Source organism: Melanostigma gelatinosum (assembly GCF_949748355.1).
Source record: "Melanostigma gelatinosum genome assembly, chromosome: 22".
Taxonomy (NCBI): domain Eukaryota; kingdom Metazoa; phylum Chordata; class Actinopteri; order Perciformes; family Zoarcidae; genus Melanostigma; species Melanostigma gelatinosum.
Genome location: NC_136655.1, coordinates 5,211,687 through 5,227,914, shown reverse-complemented (window position 1 = coordinate 5,227,914; position 16,228 = coordinate 5,211,687). Strand labels below are relative to the sequence as shown.

The 16,228-nt window shown below is 45.4% G+C and overlaps 3 protein-coding genes across 5 annotated transcripts; 1 reads left to right on the top strand and 2 right to left on the bottom strand.

The window, feature by feature from the left end:
* Window positions 1-544: 544 nt before the first annotated feature.
* On the top strand, window positions 545-3,939 carry ckap4 (cytoskeleton associated protein 4). The gene is made up of 2 exons (XM_079294546.1): window positions 545-1,025; window positions 2,347-3,939. Exons 1-2 carry the CDS (start codon window positions 705-707, stop codon window positions 3,550-3,552), a joined length of 1,527 nt encoding a protein of 508 aa, XP_079150672.1. The 5' UTR covers window positions 545-704; the 3' UTR covers window positions 3,553-3,939.
* Window positions 3,940-4,773: 834 nt separating this feature from the next.
* ikbip (IKBKB interacting protein) lies at window positions 4,774-8,890 on the bottom strand. 2 transcript variants are annotated; one of them, XM_079294221.1, is made up of 4 exons: window positions 8,394-8,890; window positions 8,188-8,305; window positions 5,974-6,195; window positions 4,774-5,848 (listed from the first exon to the last, which is right to left on the bottom strand). In XM_079294221.1, exons 1-4 carry the CDS (start codon window positions 8,576-8,578, stop codon window positions 5,282-5,284), a joined length of 1,092 nt encoding a protein of 363 aa, XP_079150347.1. In that variant the 5' UTR covers window positions 8,579-8,890; the 3' UTR covers window positions 4,774-5,281. The 2 variants fall into 2 exon arrangements, with proteins under 2 accessions (XP_079150347.1, XP_079150346.1); XM_079294220.1 differs by lacking the exons at window positions 4,774-5,848; window positions 5,974-6,195 and adding an exon at window positions 6,255-7,855 and having other exon boundaries at window positions 8,394-8,883.
* Window positions 8,891-9,379: 489 nt separating this feature from the next.
* Window positions 9,380-16,060, bottom strand: arfgap3 (ADP-ribosylation factor GTPase activating protein 3). Of its 2 annotated transcripts, none has more exons than XM_079294992.1 (16): window positions 15,923-16,060; window positions 15,153-15,271; window positions 14,940-15,012; window positions 14,697-14,828; window positions 14,405-14,485; window positions 14,230-14,323; window positions 14,084-14,143; window positions 13,932-13,978; window positions 13,693-13,841; window positions 13,453-13,584; window positions 12,999-13,124; window positions 12,731-12,883; window positions 12,496-12,616; window positions 12,314-12,401; window positions 11,929-12,053; window positions 9,380-11,825 (listed from the first exon to the last, which is right to left on the bottom strand). In XM_079294992.1, the coding sequence occupies exons 1-16, from the start codon at window positions 15,989-15,991 to the stop codon at window positions 11,808-11,810; spliced, it is 1,587 nt and encodes a 528-aa protein (XP_079151118.1). In that variant the 5' UTR covers window positions 15,992-16,060; the 3' UTR covers window positions 9,380-11,807. The 2 variants fall into 2 exon arrangements, with proteins under 2 accessions (XP_079151118.1, XP_079151119.1); XM_079294993.1 differs by having other exon boundaries at window positions 14,236-14,323.
* Window positions 16,061-16,228: the final 168 nt, after the last annotated feature.

The following is a 16,228-nucleotide window of genomic DNA, read 5'->3' as shown; positions in this document are numbered from 1 at the left end:
CTCTCTGTGCAGAGATCTAACCAAAGGAGTTAACAGCAGCCTGCAGTTGCCACGTATGAAAGGAGGAGCGAGCTGGAGGGAAGAAACAGCCCCTCCCTGCCCCGCTCTGCCTCACTTTAAACCGGTTGCAGGAAGTTTGCATCAGTCTTCAGTGTTTTGGATTCATTACAGCATTTATGAACGTGTGTCACAGTAAAAACAGAGTCATAATAGACGCTTTTATGTCACTGACATTGAATGATAGACTTCAGACAGCAATGCACGGTTTGGAGGCTTTATGAATAAAGCTTGTCATTTTGATCCTGTACGAACAAAACCTGTGGAAAAGTCACTGAAATGACCTCATCCATATTTTAGGAATGATCAGTGCTGTTGCACCAGAGATGCTTCTGTATAAACCTCATTATTGTTTTAAAAGAATGTGGATGATCTAGTTTTTGGTGCATTCATTTTTCTGGTGTTTTCTGTCATTACAGTGTACCCAAACAGAGCCTGAAGTTTAACATGGGACAGCCCCCATCCGCATACCTCAACGCTAAAGAGCCCCGTGGAGAGACACGACGCGCTCACTGATACGCTACTGGGCCGGTTAGTGGGACTGTACTGGAAACATTCTCCATCCACGACTGCAAATCACCAGCAGCTCTCACCCCTCACACACACACACCCCTTCACACACTTCTCTCAGCGAGCTCCCATTCACGATGACTGCGAAAAACCGAAACAAGAACGGCTCGAGCGAGAAGAGCGCCGCCGCATCCATCCAAGAGGATGCGTCGAAGAAAAGCCCGAAGAGCACCGGCAACGGGGTGAGTGGCCCCGGACCTCAGGAGCCAGGATCAGGGAGCTGCCTCGGCCTTTTGGCGACCACTGTGTTCTACATCGCGTTATTGGGCGCTGCCGGGTTTGCTGCTTTTTATTTCCAGCAGGTTGTGGAGGAAATCCGACAGACCGGCGCCAGACATGAGGAGAGCGCACGGCAAAACGCAGAGCTGAGCGGAAAAATGGAGAGCGTCGTTCAACAGGTACGTGAAAGCCACGAATCAATGTGGAGAGCAGTACGAACTGAGTGTGAATGACATCTGCAGGGCGTCCCAAACGTTTCCAACCCCATCGAAATAAAAACGTTATATATAAGCAATGCATTGTTTTTGTCAGACATTACATAACTGCCCGTACTGGATGCACTGGTGGGGGTTGGGTCGGTTGGGTGAGCTGATTGATTTGGTGAACTCCTCCTCCTTATACCTCCTTACATTCAGAAAACAAATAAAAGTTTCAGACCCTGTGTCAATAAATCATTGGTTGTTTCATTGTTTTCTATTTTGTTTTATTGTGTTTGAGGAGAACACATAAGGATGAGGTCACACCTCCCTCTGTTGTATAAGAGGACAGATTAGTAATGTCTGATCATCAACCTATTTTGCTGTAATAAAAACGTCATTGTTCAGTGTCATCGCACGTAAACTAAAGCATACTGGCAGCATATAACTGAAGTCCTCCCCCTGTCATTCAGTCTCTCCTCACTTCCTGAATGCCAATCTATAATCACATTCTCACCTTAACTTGCTTCAGCGATGTGGTGACTCGACTCTTCTCTAGTGCTCATAATAGTGACACCGAGGAGCAACGATTGCATCGTGAATATTTACCACGGTGTTTAATTCCACTGTCATCAATAAAAACAAACTATGTGGACTATTTCTTGCACCATCTTTTTGATTTTTAAAAAGGGAAAAAGCTAGTAAGTGGACCTTTAGTCAAGATGCTTTTGCCACACTTTTCCGAAGACCAAGAACGAAGTTCCACGCTAATCCAAATTTTGGAAAATTCGCATACAATTGAAAATATTACACCAACTCAATATGGAACAAAATATTGATTTAATATGTTAAATATCTAATTTTTAGGAAGTGTAATAATTGATTTGAGGGCAAATTACAAGATTAAGACAACAGTTTTACAACATAATGTTAACTCAAGATCCACTTACCAGCATTTTTACTGAGCTTTCCACAAAAACACATGGTCTTCATCAGTGAATGAATGCGACTCAGTAACTCTGTTACAAATGGCACAACTTCATTCACTGATGAAGACCATGAGTGAGGAACTGTTAAAGTGTCATAACGAGACAATTGAGAAACTTCTTTCGCTCTTTCATAGGAAAATTAACTATTTTAAAACTCGCTGCATCATCTGAAAAATGCACAAATCTTAAAACGTTCTTAGTTCCTGAACAGTTGATGCTGAGTGACAAATTATAGTGGCAGTTATTCGAGTGCATTAGGACCTACACGTGTTCAATCATGTCCTGTAGATGTTAAAAAGGATGTTGTCCTACAGGTGGAGTCCCTGAGCAGCGTTGTGGACGGGCTGGAGTCATCACTGGGCATCACGCGGGTGGAGCTGGAGGGGGCAGTCAGCCGGATGAAGAGGGGCGAGGTGGAGACGAGGAGGGTGGAGGAGGCCCTCCAGAGGCTCCAGAACAACCTGCTGAAGGACCTTTCAGACGGCATCAATGAGGTGAAGGAGGCCCGAGAGAGGGACTTCTCCTCTCTGGAGGAGACTGTGGAGGAGCGTCTGGCTGAAGTGAGTCAGTCCATCACGGCCAACGTGGCCGAGTTCACCGAAGCTCAGGGCGAAGCGCAGAGCCAGCTGGCTGATCTCAAGGCCCGTCTGGGGGACATGGAGGACCCTTCGCTCATCAAACAGGAGCTGTCGGCCATCGTCGAAGCCGTAGCTGAGATCAAAACAGCCAAAGAGGCTGCCGATGCCTCAGCTGAGTCCTTTAAGGAGCAGATCGGCGCCGTGAGGTCAGAGCTCCAGACTCGTAACCAGGAAGTAGCCTCGCTGTCTCGGGAAGTGGAATCAGTGAGGTCAGTGGTGCAAGACACTGTTGGGAATCTGAGGCAGTCACTGTTTGCAGCAGAGGCCGACGTCCAGGCTCTGAAGGACAAAAGCGAGACACTGGAGAGCGGCGTGCAGCACGCCACCGATGCCGTTCGTAACGTGGACGAGCAGGTGCAAGAAGCTGCTGCTCGGGTCCAGAAAATATCGGAAAACCTGGAGGCCAGAGTTAAAACATCGGAGGAGATCGAGGATTCCCTGTCAGTGTCCGTGTCAGACATCTCCACCAAATTGGAATCACTGTTCGCCAAGTACGACACCCATGAAAGCACTCTAGCCGCACAGGGCCAGGCCGTGGAGAAAGCCAAATCTGAGGCGGAGCAGGACATGGAGGCGCTGAAGAGCAGTTTGGGGGAGCTCCAGTCCAACATGGCCTCTCTGGGCAGCGCCCAGACCAAGCTGTCTTCGAAGGACTCCAGCCTGGGTGAGCAGGTGGTGGTCTTGGAGAAGCGGCTCGCTGCTCTGGAGGACAGCAGCAGCGGCAGCATAAAGCCAGAGCAGCTGCAGAGTTTAAGAAGCGTGGTAGCTGGTTTGGAAGACAAGGCGGCCAAGCTAGAAGGCCACGATGAGGCCATTGCTGCTCTTCAGAAAGCTCTGCAGGCTACCACGGAGACACTGGAGGGCTTATCGAAGGGAGAGTAGGGAGTTTGATTTGGCAACGTGACATCAGGACACCAAAACATGACAATAATGATTCCCAAAGACCAGAACCTACATTTTCCCTGTTTTCTTGAAGAATCGTTTTTCACAAACTTGACGGTCGATGTCACGGTGTCGCGCATTTTAGTAGAAAAGTAGCCAATGTGGGGAGTTAGGTTAGGGGGGGGGGGCAGAGCTGTAGCCTGCTGCTGATCTGTGAATTCAAATACACACTCATTCTGCACTGTAGTTCCTTTTTTCTCCAAATGTTTTGTTTTGTGTAATTTTCTGCTGCCTCGGCTGTTGTTTTTTTTAAACCAACCAAATGCAATAATAAGCTCTTTTTGAGCGCTCCATGTTTTTTATTACAAGAATAAAAACTTTTGTTGACCTAAAGCTGAGAGGAACCTTTTCTTGCTGTGACATTACCGGTTAAAACTATGATTTGGTGCTTAAGCTGCCTTGACTGTTACATCATGAGTGACACATTGAGCTCTTTCATCTTCAAACTGCAGCAACAGACAATGTCATTTATCTCTTGAGGTTTTACGTTTGACCTTCTTCCAGGTGTTCTGCAGAAATGTGCTTCCTGGTTGAACACCTGAGGCTGCAATTTGCTGGAAAGCATTTGGACTCCAATGGACCATTTAAGTACCGGTAATGTAGAGCGTGCAGGGGATGCAAGGAAGTGCTCTTTAAACATAGTTTTAAGTGAGCTTTTGTCTGGGGTGCAATATTCGACCTATAAGGAGCAAAAAGCTGCTTTAAAAAGTACAAAAACGGGATTTGAGGAAGAGAAAACTGGGGCCTGAGGTGATGCTCCAAAATGTTGAAGAAAAGTCTGAAGTCAGAGGCAACTGGAATCGCTGTGTGGAGCCTTGAAGACGTCTCACCATTAACCTGAAGCATCATTCAACTAATAATAAATATCTTGTGGCCTGGCTGCATGATTTTCCTCAGTTTTTCATTGAAAGCTGATATTTTGTGTCAAGATCTCTGATCCTGAAGCCGATATCAGGATCCATGTTAACTGATACAGACTGGAAACGGCAATTACCAGGCTCTGCCCAAAGAACACAAAATAAACCCAGAAGCAAAACCTCGTCAAAACCTTTAATCTCGTTTGTTTACGTAAAAAAACTGTCTGTTCAAGGATGATTACAATAATTATTATTGCACGGTTGTGATGATATAGAGTGGACACAATATGTCCGCACAGACACACAAGAAGCAAACACCAGCCTCAATTTCACGGCTGGTAAATCAGTTAAAAAGGTGACAAAACAATAACAAACCAGTCAAATCTCAACCAGGTGTCTCTAATGTTGGCTGACAGGAGTCAACAAAGGAAACAAACTTGCTGAGCTTGCTTAACCACAAGCAAACTTCAGTAACACTTTAGTAAGGGACACGGAGGTGCCAGAATGTTCACATTCATGCTACTTTCTTATGTTTGTAAGATCTTTTTGGGGAGGAATTTTCACCTTTATATGAGAGATGATGGGTGTAGCATTAGGGGAGACAGCGAGAGAAAGGTGAGACATGCAACAAGGGGCCCACGGCTGGAATCGAACCCGCGACGTTGCAGTTGATTGGCATCCTCAGACATCATTCAGAGTCATTCATACTTTTCTCACTGAGTCAGTTTGGTGTTAAAAAAAAGGTTTATTTTGGCAAACCTTCAAACAGCAGTATGAAAAACGTTGATCTCGAGGACGTTGAAGTGTGCCGCTCATGTTGGCCGGTGCATCTCTCCAATGTCAGATATATTAGCTATTTCACTAACCTGTTTAGATGTAACGTTTAACTCTCCCTCCACCTCAGTGAGGTTGGCCAGTGTCTGTCTAAGCTCAGCCACCTCCTGCTCTCTCTTCATCAGCTCCTCCGCCAGTCTGCCTATCCGCAGAGTCAGGTCCGACAGCTGAGGCTCAAACGCCCCAAAGTCCCTCTTAATGGCTGCGACTTTGGGTTTAAGGTCGGCGGCGAAAGTCAGCGTTCTTATCATGCGAGCTCTGCCGCTCTGCAGCTCCCGCATGCGCTCAGATATCTGCTCGTCTGCGGCGGTGAGTTCAGGGACGCGCCCGCGGAGCTTCTCTATGGCCTGGGTGTTGCGTTCACACGCGGCGCGGAGATTGGAGACTCGGTCGATGCTGCTGGTCAGCACGTCCCCGATGCGTTTGACCATGCTGTGCTCCACCTGAGCGGTCTTGTCCTCGAGCTCCGCCACCTGAGTGAGCAGAGACTCCAGCTCGGACTGCAGGCCGTCCATCCTGCGCACGTCTGTCCTCACCGACGCCACCTAGTGGGGGAAATACAGAGGGCCGGAGGCTCAGACACCCATTCCCGGAATACAATAGGAAAAAAATTTTTTTACAATTGATGAAATCGTCTAATTGGGCAATACATTAAAACAATCCGACACACCTTGTTGGCAAAGTCCGTTGCGATGGCCGAGGTGCGCTCCTCGATCTGTCCCACGGCGTCTCTCAGTGACGTCTGGCTGGTCTGAAGCTGAGCTCGTTTCTCATTCAGCCCAGAGGACCACTCCTCCAGCCGGCTCACGTTCCGCTCCAAAGCCTCCAGCCGGGGCCGCAGAGCCCCCCGCTCACCCCCGAGGCCCTCCAGCATCAGCTGGACGCTCTTACACTGAAACAGGACGGAAACAGTTTGTGTGTTCAAAGCGATCACACGTTACAAGACATCATTTCAGGTTATTTATCCTTTATGAACAAACACAGGAGAGAAACGAGAGGATTTAATACAAATACAACCTCTTCAGTAAAAAAAAACAAAAGTGATTTTATTTCAATGATGAAATAATTGCCATGTTTTCCACAGGTGAAACCAAAATCAGATGGAAAGTCATCAAAAATATCAAGACTTGTTACACATCCACAAAAAAATATTCCACGGATATTTTCTGGATTCATCAATGAATTGTTTTGTCAAAGAAAATGTCAGGAATTGTGAGAAATGTAGTATTTTCCTGTAATGTATTTTTCCCCAAACAGTCCTAAAAATATACAGTTTAATACTGTAAAACACAGAAAAACAACAAAACAAATAGTTTTTGTGTCGATCTGATTAATCAACTACTCGCTTCATGTAGTTTTATCTGGAAAGAGCGGCACAGATATTTTGGCATGTTTTATACATTACAAAAGAAACCTAAAATGTGTCACTCCACATTCAACAAATATTAAAATAAATATTCTTCGTCGTATAATACAGTGCATGTACACCAGAGTTCATGTTGAAATCAGGGAACGTTTATGTAACGATGGTCACCATTTTCTGACATTAAACTGAGGTACACATTTAGAAAAACATGAGCACTGAACTTTGATCGTTTTTTTACAGCTAAAAGCAAGACACAACTCCTCCTTATTGGATCAAAACAATGACATCATTCAGTGAGGTCATCATATAGAAGTTGAGTCGTCTCATCCTCGTCGTCTTTTCCCCACTCCTCTTCCTCATTCCATCCTTCTTCCTCCAGAGCGTCAGGGTCCTTCTGGCTGTCGCCTGCGCCCCCCCGCAGCACCATGGTGAGTTCACGGACCGCCTCTTTCACCACGGACAGCTCGTTCTTCATCCTGAGGATGCTGTTTTGAGCCTGCAGGGTGTCCAGCTCCTGTCTGATCTCGAGGATTTCGTTGAGCGCTTTCAGCATGCTGTCCTCGGTCCCGAACACCTGCAACGTCACCTCCTCCAGACGCTTCTCCGCCCCGCTGAGATCCCCCGTCAGCCTCAGGATGGAGCGCACCGCCTCCTCCACCTGGGGCAGGTGCTCCTCACACTGCTGCGCCCGGGGAATGTGCTCCTGGAGCTGGGTGCCGAGCTCGGCCTCCCTCTTGGTCAGGCTGCCGATCTGCTCCTCCAGCTTGTGAATCTGCTTGGTGTTCCAGTCCAGATGATCCTGCGTCCGCTTGGTGTCGTCTCCCTCCGTGCGCTCCAGAGCTCGGGCGTTCCTCCTGGTGCTGTCCTCCAGCTCCTCCAACCTCTCGGCCAGCGACCGGCCCCTCTGCTCGGCCTCGTTCACCCGCCCCGTGGCTCCGGCGTGGGCCTCCCGAGACTCGGCCTTCAGGGCGGCCAGGTCGGAGGCGATGGCGGCCAGGCGCTCCTGCCACGTCTCCGTCACGTTCAGGAAGTGGGCGTTGACCGTCTGCAGGTCCCGAGAGGCGGAGTTCTCGTCGGCCTGTATCGACATGACGGCGGCGTGGAGGGTGGAGATGTCCTGCTGGAGTCGCGCTGCCAAGGCGACGGCGGAGAGCGCCTCCTGTAGGTCGTCTTCAGAGGCAGCGAGCTGCGGCCGCAACACAAAACAGGAGGGCTGTTTCTGTGAGAGCTCTATGGTCCTCAGTATTCATATGTTAGCAGGACACAATGAGCAAGGTCAACCCTCTTGACCTGTGACCCCTTACAATACACACCCTCAAATTTGATCTCCTGACCCCCGGTTTACTCACTGTACTCGTTTCCCTTCTCACTAAACCACATTAAAACCACCAAATCACGTTCTGCATGGGGTTCATTCTTCTTTATGGTGTAATTTGGGTGAATTGACCCTTCAAAGCTCCATCCTTAGAAGCATGTTCACTGTGTATTTATATGATGAATACAGGGCGTCAAACGTACCTTCTCAGAAACCTTCAGGACTTCTTCCTCCATGTCGAACAGACTCGAAGTCTTTCCGTGTAAAGATTTGTACTTTTCCTCAATTTGGGAAAACCTCTCATTCTGTTGCAGCACCACCCTGAAACCAAGAGAGACACAAAGACTTTAGTGGAGAGAAACAAATAGAAACATTTGTAACATTGATGCAGATGTTGTTGATGACTTACCAACTCAGAGCTCCGCACGCTGCAAGCGACAATAAGCACATTATAGACGTTTTATTCACTCCTGCGTTGTTTCCAGCTTGCATCTTGCCTTTATGCATTTCATCTTTGCAGTTTGCAGCCGACGTTTCGGCCGCTTCGTCGCTTTGTTTTTGTGACTTCTTCCTTTGTTTGAACTCGGTACGCATTTTAACACACCGGCGCACTATTAGCAGCTTTTACTCTGAATGAATTCAGCAGGACCTAACGGTACAAACAACCAGCTAATAGTTACGCTGCGGAGTAAAACACCACGTCTCCCACAGATACGGTCATAATGTGGGATGCTAAAGTAACGTAAGAAGTGTGTAATTAACGACGGTTACCGATAAAAAAAAACAATGCTTTCGCTGTTCCCTGTTCCTTGGGAAAATGCCGCCTTCACGTCCTCCACTTAAAGTCGTAAATACAACCATTAACAGAATTGTTAAATTAAAACACAAAAAAACGGTTAGATTTAGCCCTTGTTTGGATGTGTTGTCTGTTACCTCAAGCAACCCAATGGCTTTCAACAAAATTATATATTACTTTACTACATATAACTATGCTTTAAAATATAAACGGAGTTCGAATTTGAACATTCGTAGTTACGACAGCGTACTAAGCACCGTAAACGCCTCAGCCAGCCACGTAAGCGGCTCCCAGCATTGGTCCTGAAGGGAGCCATGCTGGGTTAATGTTAGGTCGAAGCTGAAACAACGAATCGATGAATTGATTAGACATCGGATAGAGAATTGATGAGCGACAATTTACATTATTGATCAACCGCTGTAGTAATTTAGCGTCTCCAATGTGTGGATCTGCTGCTTATCCCTGTTTTATTTGACTATTAATTTACTATTTTGGGAGTTTAGAAAAATTAAAATTGTGATTGACACCTTTTTGCTGTCAGTCAATCAAACAGAGTGTCTGTGCAGTGTTGGCAAATAAATGACCAGGTAGGAGAGCTTCGGCACAAGCCATTTATTTGGCATGTTTCAAAAAAATCGTACTTACATTTTGAGTGTCAAAATATGTCAAAACTTGATTATCTGTAGCTTTCTATAAACGGTAATTCAAAGCCCTATACATCATTGCATGTAGCAGTTCTATACAGTTGTTGTTGAACGATTCTGTTACTCTAGCGTTATTTATTAGGGCCCAACAGCCGACGTGTCAGCGTGTATCAACGACAAGGGTCATGCAACTTACAAACTACTATTCTCTTACATAACATTTAACAATACTAAACGGCAGAAGACAAACAATCTTACAATGATCAACAAAAATTAAAGTCTAACGTGGACGCAACATCAACTTGAGAGTCAACAGTTCAATTGTAAATACGGTACATTCAAGCAAAAGCTGCCACATGCAATTACCAACAATGTGCAAACCAGTAACCAGACGACTCCACAACATTGCAATACGAGGGCGCGTTAATCAGAGATCTTTGGACTAATAAGGCATAGAGTGATGGAGTACACAAATATTTGGTCATTGAAGGATCTGTGACTTTCTCTTTCAGTGTTCCATATTTAACAACTCCAATCAAACTCCTGAGAAACAGTACTGAAATCGCTCAGTAATATAATCATCCTGTCGCCGATCAGGGCTTTATAACCTCTAGTCCACGATTAGATGTCTGAAGAAGCCTTTTCGGCATCATGGCACAACTCTACCTAAATAATAAAGCACTAAAGGCTGACGCTAAAGCCGTAGATCTTCCATATCAAGAGCCACGAACGGACATCAACCGGTTCTTCCATTGCTTTTAAATGTCAAATCCAAAATCACACCCAATTACCAGCTCAGAATTAAAGATATAACCTGAACCGTGGCAGTATGTTACAGCAACAACAAAAAAGAGGGCTTTAAAGGGATTGTTTACATTCATATTGTTGAATATATATATATACATATATATATATACATATACATATATACATATACATATATATACATACACACACGTGTGTGGCTGTACAACAGGGGCCTGAAAGCTACAAAGAGGTCCCACCACATCAGGAGAGTCTAGTCAAGAGTCTTCAGTTCAATTTAAGGGGGGCAACATGGAAAGTTACAGCAGACATGTAAACACAACTACCAACAAAAAAACATCTAGAAATGAATCCCAAAACATCACCAAAAGGCACCCGTCAAAAATTCATGAATCTACAGGTTCTAATGTTGACCACGTTATCGCTTACGTCTTAAAAGTGTCCGATTTAAAGCAACAGGATTGAGACAAAAACGCAGACCGGCATGGTGCAGGCTCATCATGATGCTAGTAGGCAGATTGCTTAATGAAAATAAGTAGATGAGAAGACTGGTAACACTCATTTCTGTTCATAGATATTAAATCTCATTTGTTTAATCCAAACAAAAAGCCAAACTTGTACATTTTGGTTGGTAGAAAGACTTCAGAGAGAGCCAGGCTAGCTGTTTCCCCCTGTTCCCAGTCGTTATGCTAAGCTAAGCAACAGATATGAGAGTGTTGTCAGTCTTCTCAACATTCTCTTGGCGAGAAAGCGAATGAGTATATTTCCCAAAAATGTCAAACTTTTCCTTTATACTCAGTTTTCCATAGCTGCTTAGGTTTCATGTCATCTTGTCCTTTTAGAATAACCGATGCTCGGACCACGAAAGAAAAACACAAAAAAAACATAATTCACAATTGAATGAAGCTTCTCTGCTAATGAGGCCAATTTCAGTTTATACAACTGATAGTACGCCTGACTAAAGAAATATATATATCTGGTCCCCTACGGCCTCTATGTCAGGGTTTGGTCCCGTCTGTGGAGGAGCAAATATAAGTGCACTTTGGGGACAGAAAGGACACTTTCAAACCCGTGGGAATGTGCAAAATAGCACAACACAGAGTGCTTGTGATGAGCAAGAGTATGTTGACCAATTAAAAACAAACTGAATTTTCTCCACTGCTTTGTTTTATTTTAACCTCATCAATTAAAAAGGAATCAAAACGCAAATCCATCCTTCAAAACACCAGAAACACCTGTGCTACATAGTACTTCTAAATATTTAAACCCCCAAAGACCTCAACGCGAACCAATCAATAAACCGCAAACTCAACTTCATAAGTCACCTGTACACAGACGTCTCCCTTCAAGAAGCCTGCAGGGGAACGTTACTCCCACTGAAAGGATTGTGCTTGATCCTCGCGATTCAAACAGCTGTTGTATGTACACGACCTAATAAAAAACTAGATGTAGATGTATACAGGGCGTCAGTTTGGATGCCTTCGTGGAACAGATTTGCCCATCGCACCTCTTTAGCTCCCAGTAGGAGCGACCACCAGTCCACTGGGAAACGTATGTGACTCTGTTGAACAGAGGACGAGTATTAGGGCGCTGAATCCAAGAGGAGGCGCACCAGGACTCAGGTGCTGTAGTGATCCTGGGGAAAAAAAAGAAGAGAAAATAGACATTTTTCGAATTTATGTTTTGTCAGACGAGATGTTCATACGCTCTTGATTCGAGGGCCGTGATTTCTGACCCACCTGAATTGAGCTGACCACGCCGCTGGCCATGACGGAGAGTTTTCCTGCGACAGAGCGAACTCCCAGTTTGAGCTGCGACATGTCGGGAGCACTGGGCAGCACGTTGGTCAGACGGTACGAACTCGCTGTGCGCGCACGACGAGCAGAAAGACAGATGTAAACATTCAGTTAATGGTACGAGGCAATCATTTTAAGCCTTATTCTTGGGTTCTGTCGTATGCTGCAAGATAGAAAGTACAGAGAACACTCAACTAGTGACCTCAACCTGAGGAAACATTGTGAGTGCAGTGACATACGAGTAGACTGTTGAAGTGATTGTTGCCCGCTTGCAGACATTTTGAGAGTCTTGATTACAAAGTTCCCAAAACAGAGAGTTGTTTCTCACCAGTTTGTTTCTTTGGATCATCAAACAGGTCTGCTGAACTTATAGCGGAACTCCCAGAATATCTTTCCAGTCGTGTTTTGGCCTCGTACTGAAAGAAAAGAAAAGAAATAAACACAAAAATCACACAGTGTAACACAATGTATACACAACATGTGGGACGGGTAGGATGCATGTCTTCATACCTCGGAGTTATCTCGTTTTCCAAAGTACGTGTCAGAAGAGATGGATTTCACGTCACCGCCGAACTTTTTCTGAGCTTCTCCGGTGTCTGGGACGGCTTCAGGTTTTCTTCTGCCCGTGGGTCTAATAACAAACAAAAGTCTCAGACTGTCTCAAGCAACAATAAGTAGCAAAAACGTCATGACTCCTCTGTTGCAGTGACGGGAGGAACAGTCCATTAAAACAGTTTTAACGTACCTGTCATTCAGCGATGTTATAGTGGAGCTCAAGAAGAAGTCCGGCTCTGGTTTCTTGCTCTCCTTCATCCAGCCTCCTTCCTCCCCTTTATCATCCCACCTCGAGGAGAAGCTATCGGAGGTTTCTGTTTGATCCTCAAACCGGGACAAGACCCTGAAGAATAATGGCAGATGAAAATGCAATACTTACAAAATCTGAATAATAAAAGAAACTAAATGAAGCCGACAAACATCAATAAACCAGTAATCGTAAATAATATTTATCCGACTTAGAGCTGAAGGACCCTTCGTCCTCATCGTCCTCAATGAACCGACGTCCTTTGGTGGTCTTCTTTCCCATCGGACTCTCCTGCTGGATGATGTGCATGTCTGACGTCACAGAGTGAGACACTCCACTAACAGAGAGAGGATCAAGGTTACCACGCGTTTTCATGGAGGCTTCTCAAGGCCCTAAAATAATGCCTAGACAATACACCGCCTATAAACACAGAAGAACAGAACTGTAAAGTACACTTCACTCAAAATGTTCATTATTGTCCTTGATCTGAGGGGGAAAAAAGCTTGACAAGCACTTATATCAGTCTGGCTTTAAAGCACAAAACGGAGCCGATCGTACTTCATTGTATTCTTAATACATTTGATTTTAGGTTTACATGGGAACTCTAAGATACAGATCTATCAGCAACAGGGTCAGTAGTCTCTTCATCATCATCATCATCATACCTCCTCATGCCCATACCCATGCCCAGTCTCTCAGCTTGCACTTTCTTATTCCCCTCTAATCCCTTCAACTTCTTCTCCTCCATTTTCCTCTGCTGCTCGAAATCTTTACAGGCCAGTCGCAGAGATGGAGAGCTGGGGGAGAGAAGGGAGGCGAGTTAAACAGAGGGAGAATATAGCAGCGAAAGAAAAAAAAAAGGTAGGAACACGTCAAAGACGATAAAGCGAGACAAAGAAACTCACATGGATTCCTCGGGCTGGTAGTTCTTGGCAGCACCGGTGCCGCCGTCTTTCTCTCTGAGCTTGTCGGCAGCTTGAGCCTTCTTCTCCAGATCTGAGAAGCTCTTGCTGCTAACCTTCTGAGCGCCCAGACCGCCCTTCTTAGAGGCCAACTACAGGCAGACACGTTTTACAAAACACGCTATGAATGCAAAGTCTGTGAACAAACATACTTACGACCAAAAGTTAGGATGAGTACATACAGTTTTCTTGGCGGCATTTGGCTTCTTCCTAAGAAGAGAGGAGGGCTCTGGAGAGATTGAGGAACAGTAAAGTTACATCTCCGACAGTTTAGCAATAAATCAGATGGAAAAACAAAGGTTGAAAATCCTAAAAGTGACGAATATACACCAACCTAGATTTGCTTTTGGAGAAGCACTCAGCATGTCCACACTAGGACCCTCATCTAGATTACCTGAAGAGGATTAATATACATGTGATGAGCTAAATAAATGGCATTGAGATAAATACAACAGGTGCATGTTTGCATTTTGTGAGTACCGTTACCGTCTTCGTCCGTTTCCCCGGTTAAAGGCTTCTCTGATGTGGAGGAGCTGAGATATGATTTGGGCATGTCCAAATTGTCAGGAAGAGTCTGGGCATCAAAGAGACACAAATTATTAATCCCTCGTCACTCTAAGTAGGTATCCAACAAGCAGACATCACACTTCTATACCTGTGAATGCAGACTGAAGAAGTCCAGCTGCTTGTCGTCTGGTGTCGTTGGGGAGAGAGGAGCCTGACTGTCGAGCCACAACTGGACAGAAGAAGAGCAGTAAAACAGATACAGCTGTGCACTTAAAGATACAGGAGAACTAATGCAAAGTGTGATAAGCAAAGAGGAACTATACAGGAAGTCAAAGTTCGTTTTTTTTATCTGATTCTTTCATTCTGGCTCCCGTCCAGTCAGTGAAGCAACCTGCAAGCGTAGGGCGTTTTAAGACAGTAAACCACCATGTCAGCATTACCTCGGTGCCATGGCGTCTGGTCGCTTGTGTGGCTAAATTCTTTATCTTCTCTCTGTACTGGTTAGCAGCCCGGCTGTTGTACTTGGTGTTGGCAGCGTTGGTTGTGCATCCTTGTTGACTGAAAAATGAAAACTGCAGGCACGGGGAAAGACGACACTCGAGTTAAATAACGCGAGCATAAAGCAATGCTGGCTTTAAAATCTGTCGACAGCGTGCCGATACGCGCCGCCTTCTGGTACTGACCGCATTGGCATTGCCTCCCACTTGCATACATCTGAGCTGATACCACGACCAATTGAAATCCAGCTCAGTGGACCTGTGTGAACACAGAGGGACAACCAGCGTCTCAGGTTCCACAACAATTCTCCCCCTAGCATCTGACTCGAGTCTAGATTTTTCTACTCATACTAATAATCTTGTGCAATCGTGTTTTCATCACTCGATTATTTGTATTACCTGATAAAGGTCAGGTGCACACCAAGAGACCTGTGTGTCCCAGAGCAGTCTATACACAGGAACACACCGTAGGTGATGCTGGCCCAGCTGGGGTTTTTAGCTGAGCAGTCAAAGCAAGCCTGGGAGGAAGAAGAGAGCACAGAAGAATAATGTTAATGTAAAAACAGAGTGAATTGATATTTTAAAGAAAGAGACTAAGACGTTGTGTTTAAACTCCCTCCTCGTTGCAGATCACACGTTCAAAATGAAAAAAGAAGAAGTGGAAGTAAACAATGTGGTTGTAACTACAAAGGTCTGAAGTGCACGTTGCCTGTGCATCTGGCTGCTGATTCAAACAGCTGTTGGTGCAGTGGGTTGAATTTCGCAACGAGATTACCTCTTAAAACACAGTTTCATTGCGTAATTCAGGATGTATGCACTGCAGTGTTACATCTCTCAGTCGTTGGAAGGCTTACATCCTTAACAAACATAGCTAGCTTACGGTTGAACTGTCAAAATGTAGCGTTAGCTGGGCTGTCAACCACTTAGCTAACGTAACATCTGGTCACAGATCACATGTTTTCTGACTGAAAACACCCTTCAAATGTCACCACGGCGCACTTCAACAACACCGACTGACTTTAAACACGACACGTAGCAGCTTAGTGTCACATTAAGCGGATGAAAGTAAAGCTAGCTTTGGCGTTTTCTCAAAGTGCGACGTGTCAGATAGTCTGACTCAACTTCCTTGTTTAATGAGTAGCTAAACCGTCCGCGTTTGAAACTCTCACCTTGTTCGTAGGAATCGCGCGGAGTCGCTTAAAAATAGCGGCGATATCCTGCTTGCTGGGCTCCGACATTGTTCTATCTGTTGGAAACTACTGACGGTGAGACGGACGCGGTTGTGTGGCATGAAAAACAGCCCCGTGTTTTCCTCGATAACGACCGAATACGTCATGTCCATAGGACGACATCATGGTCGAGCCGTGATTGGATAGAAGTGACCCGTGGTTGTGTTATTGTAGCAAGGGCTTCTGGGTAATGTAGTTGACCTATACATTTGACGCTGAGTAACTATCTGGTCTTCAAAGTAAAAC

Excerpts from the sequence above, each read along its gene's own strand:
- ckap4 (XM_079294546.1), top strand. The coding sequence starts at position 705 with ATGACTGCGAAAAACCGAAACAAGAACGGCTCGAGCGAGAAGAGCGCC. Across the intron at positions 1,026-2,346 it reads TGGAGAGCGTCGTTCAACAG|GTGGAGTCCCTGAGCAGCGT; the intron begins GTACGTGAAAGC and ends GTTGTCCTACAG.
- ikbip (XM_079294220.1), bottom strand. The coding sequence starts at position 8,578 with ATGCGTACCGAGTTCAAACAAAGGAAGAAGTCACAAAAACAAAGCGAC. Across the intron at positions 8,306-8,393 it reads GCGTGCGGAGCTCTGAGTTG|GGTGGTGCTGCAACAGAATG; the intron begins GTAAGTCATCAA and ends TCTTGGTTTCAG. Across the intron at positions 7,856-8,187 it reads TCCTGAAGGTTTCTGAGAAG|CTCGCTGCCTCTGAAGACGA; the intron begins GTACGTTTGACG and ends TTGCGGCCGCAG.
- arfgap3 (XM_079294992.1), bottom strand. The coding sequence starts at position 15,991 with ATGTCGGAGCCCAGCAAGCAGGATATCGCCGCTATTTTTAAGCGACTC. Across the intron at positions 12,617-12,730 it reads ATAACATCGCTGAATGACAG|ACCCACGGGCAGAAGAAAAC; the intron begins GTACGTTAAAAC and ends GTTTGTTATTAG. Across the intron at positions 12,402-12,495 it reads GAAAACGAGATAACTCCGAG|TACGAGGCCAAAACACGACT; the intron begins GTATGAAGACAT and ends CTTTTCTTTCAG.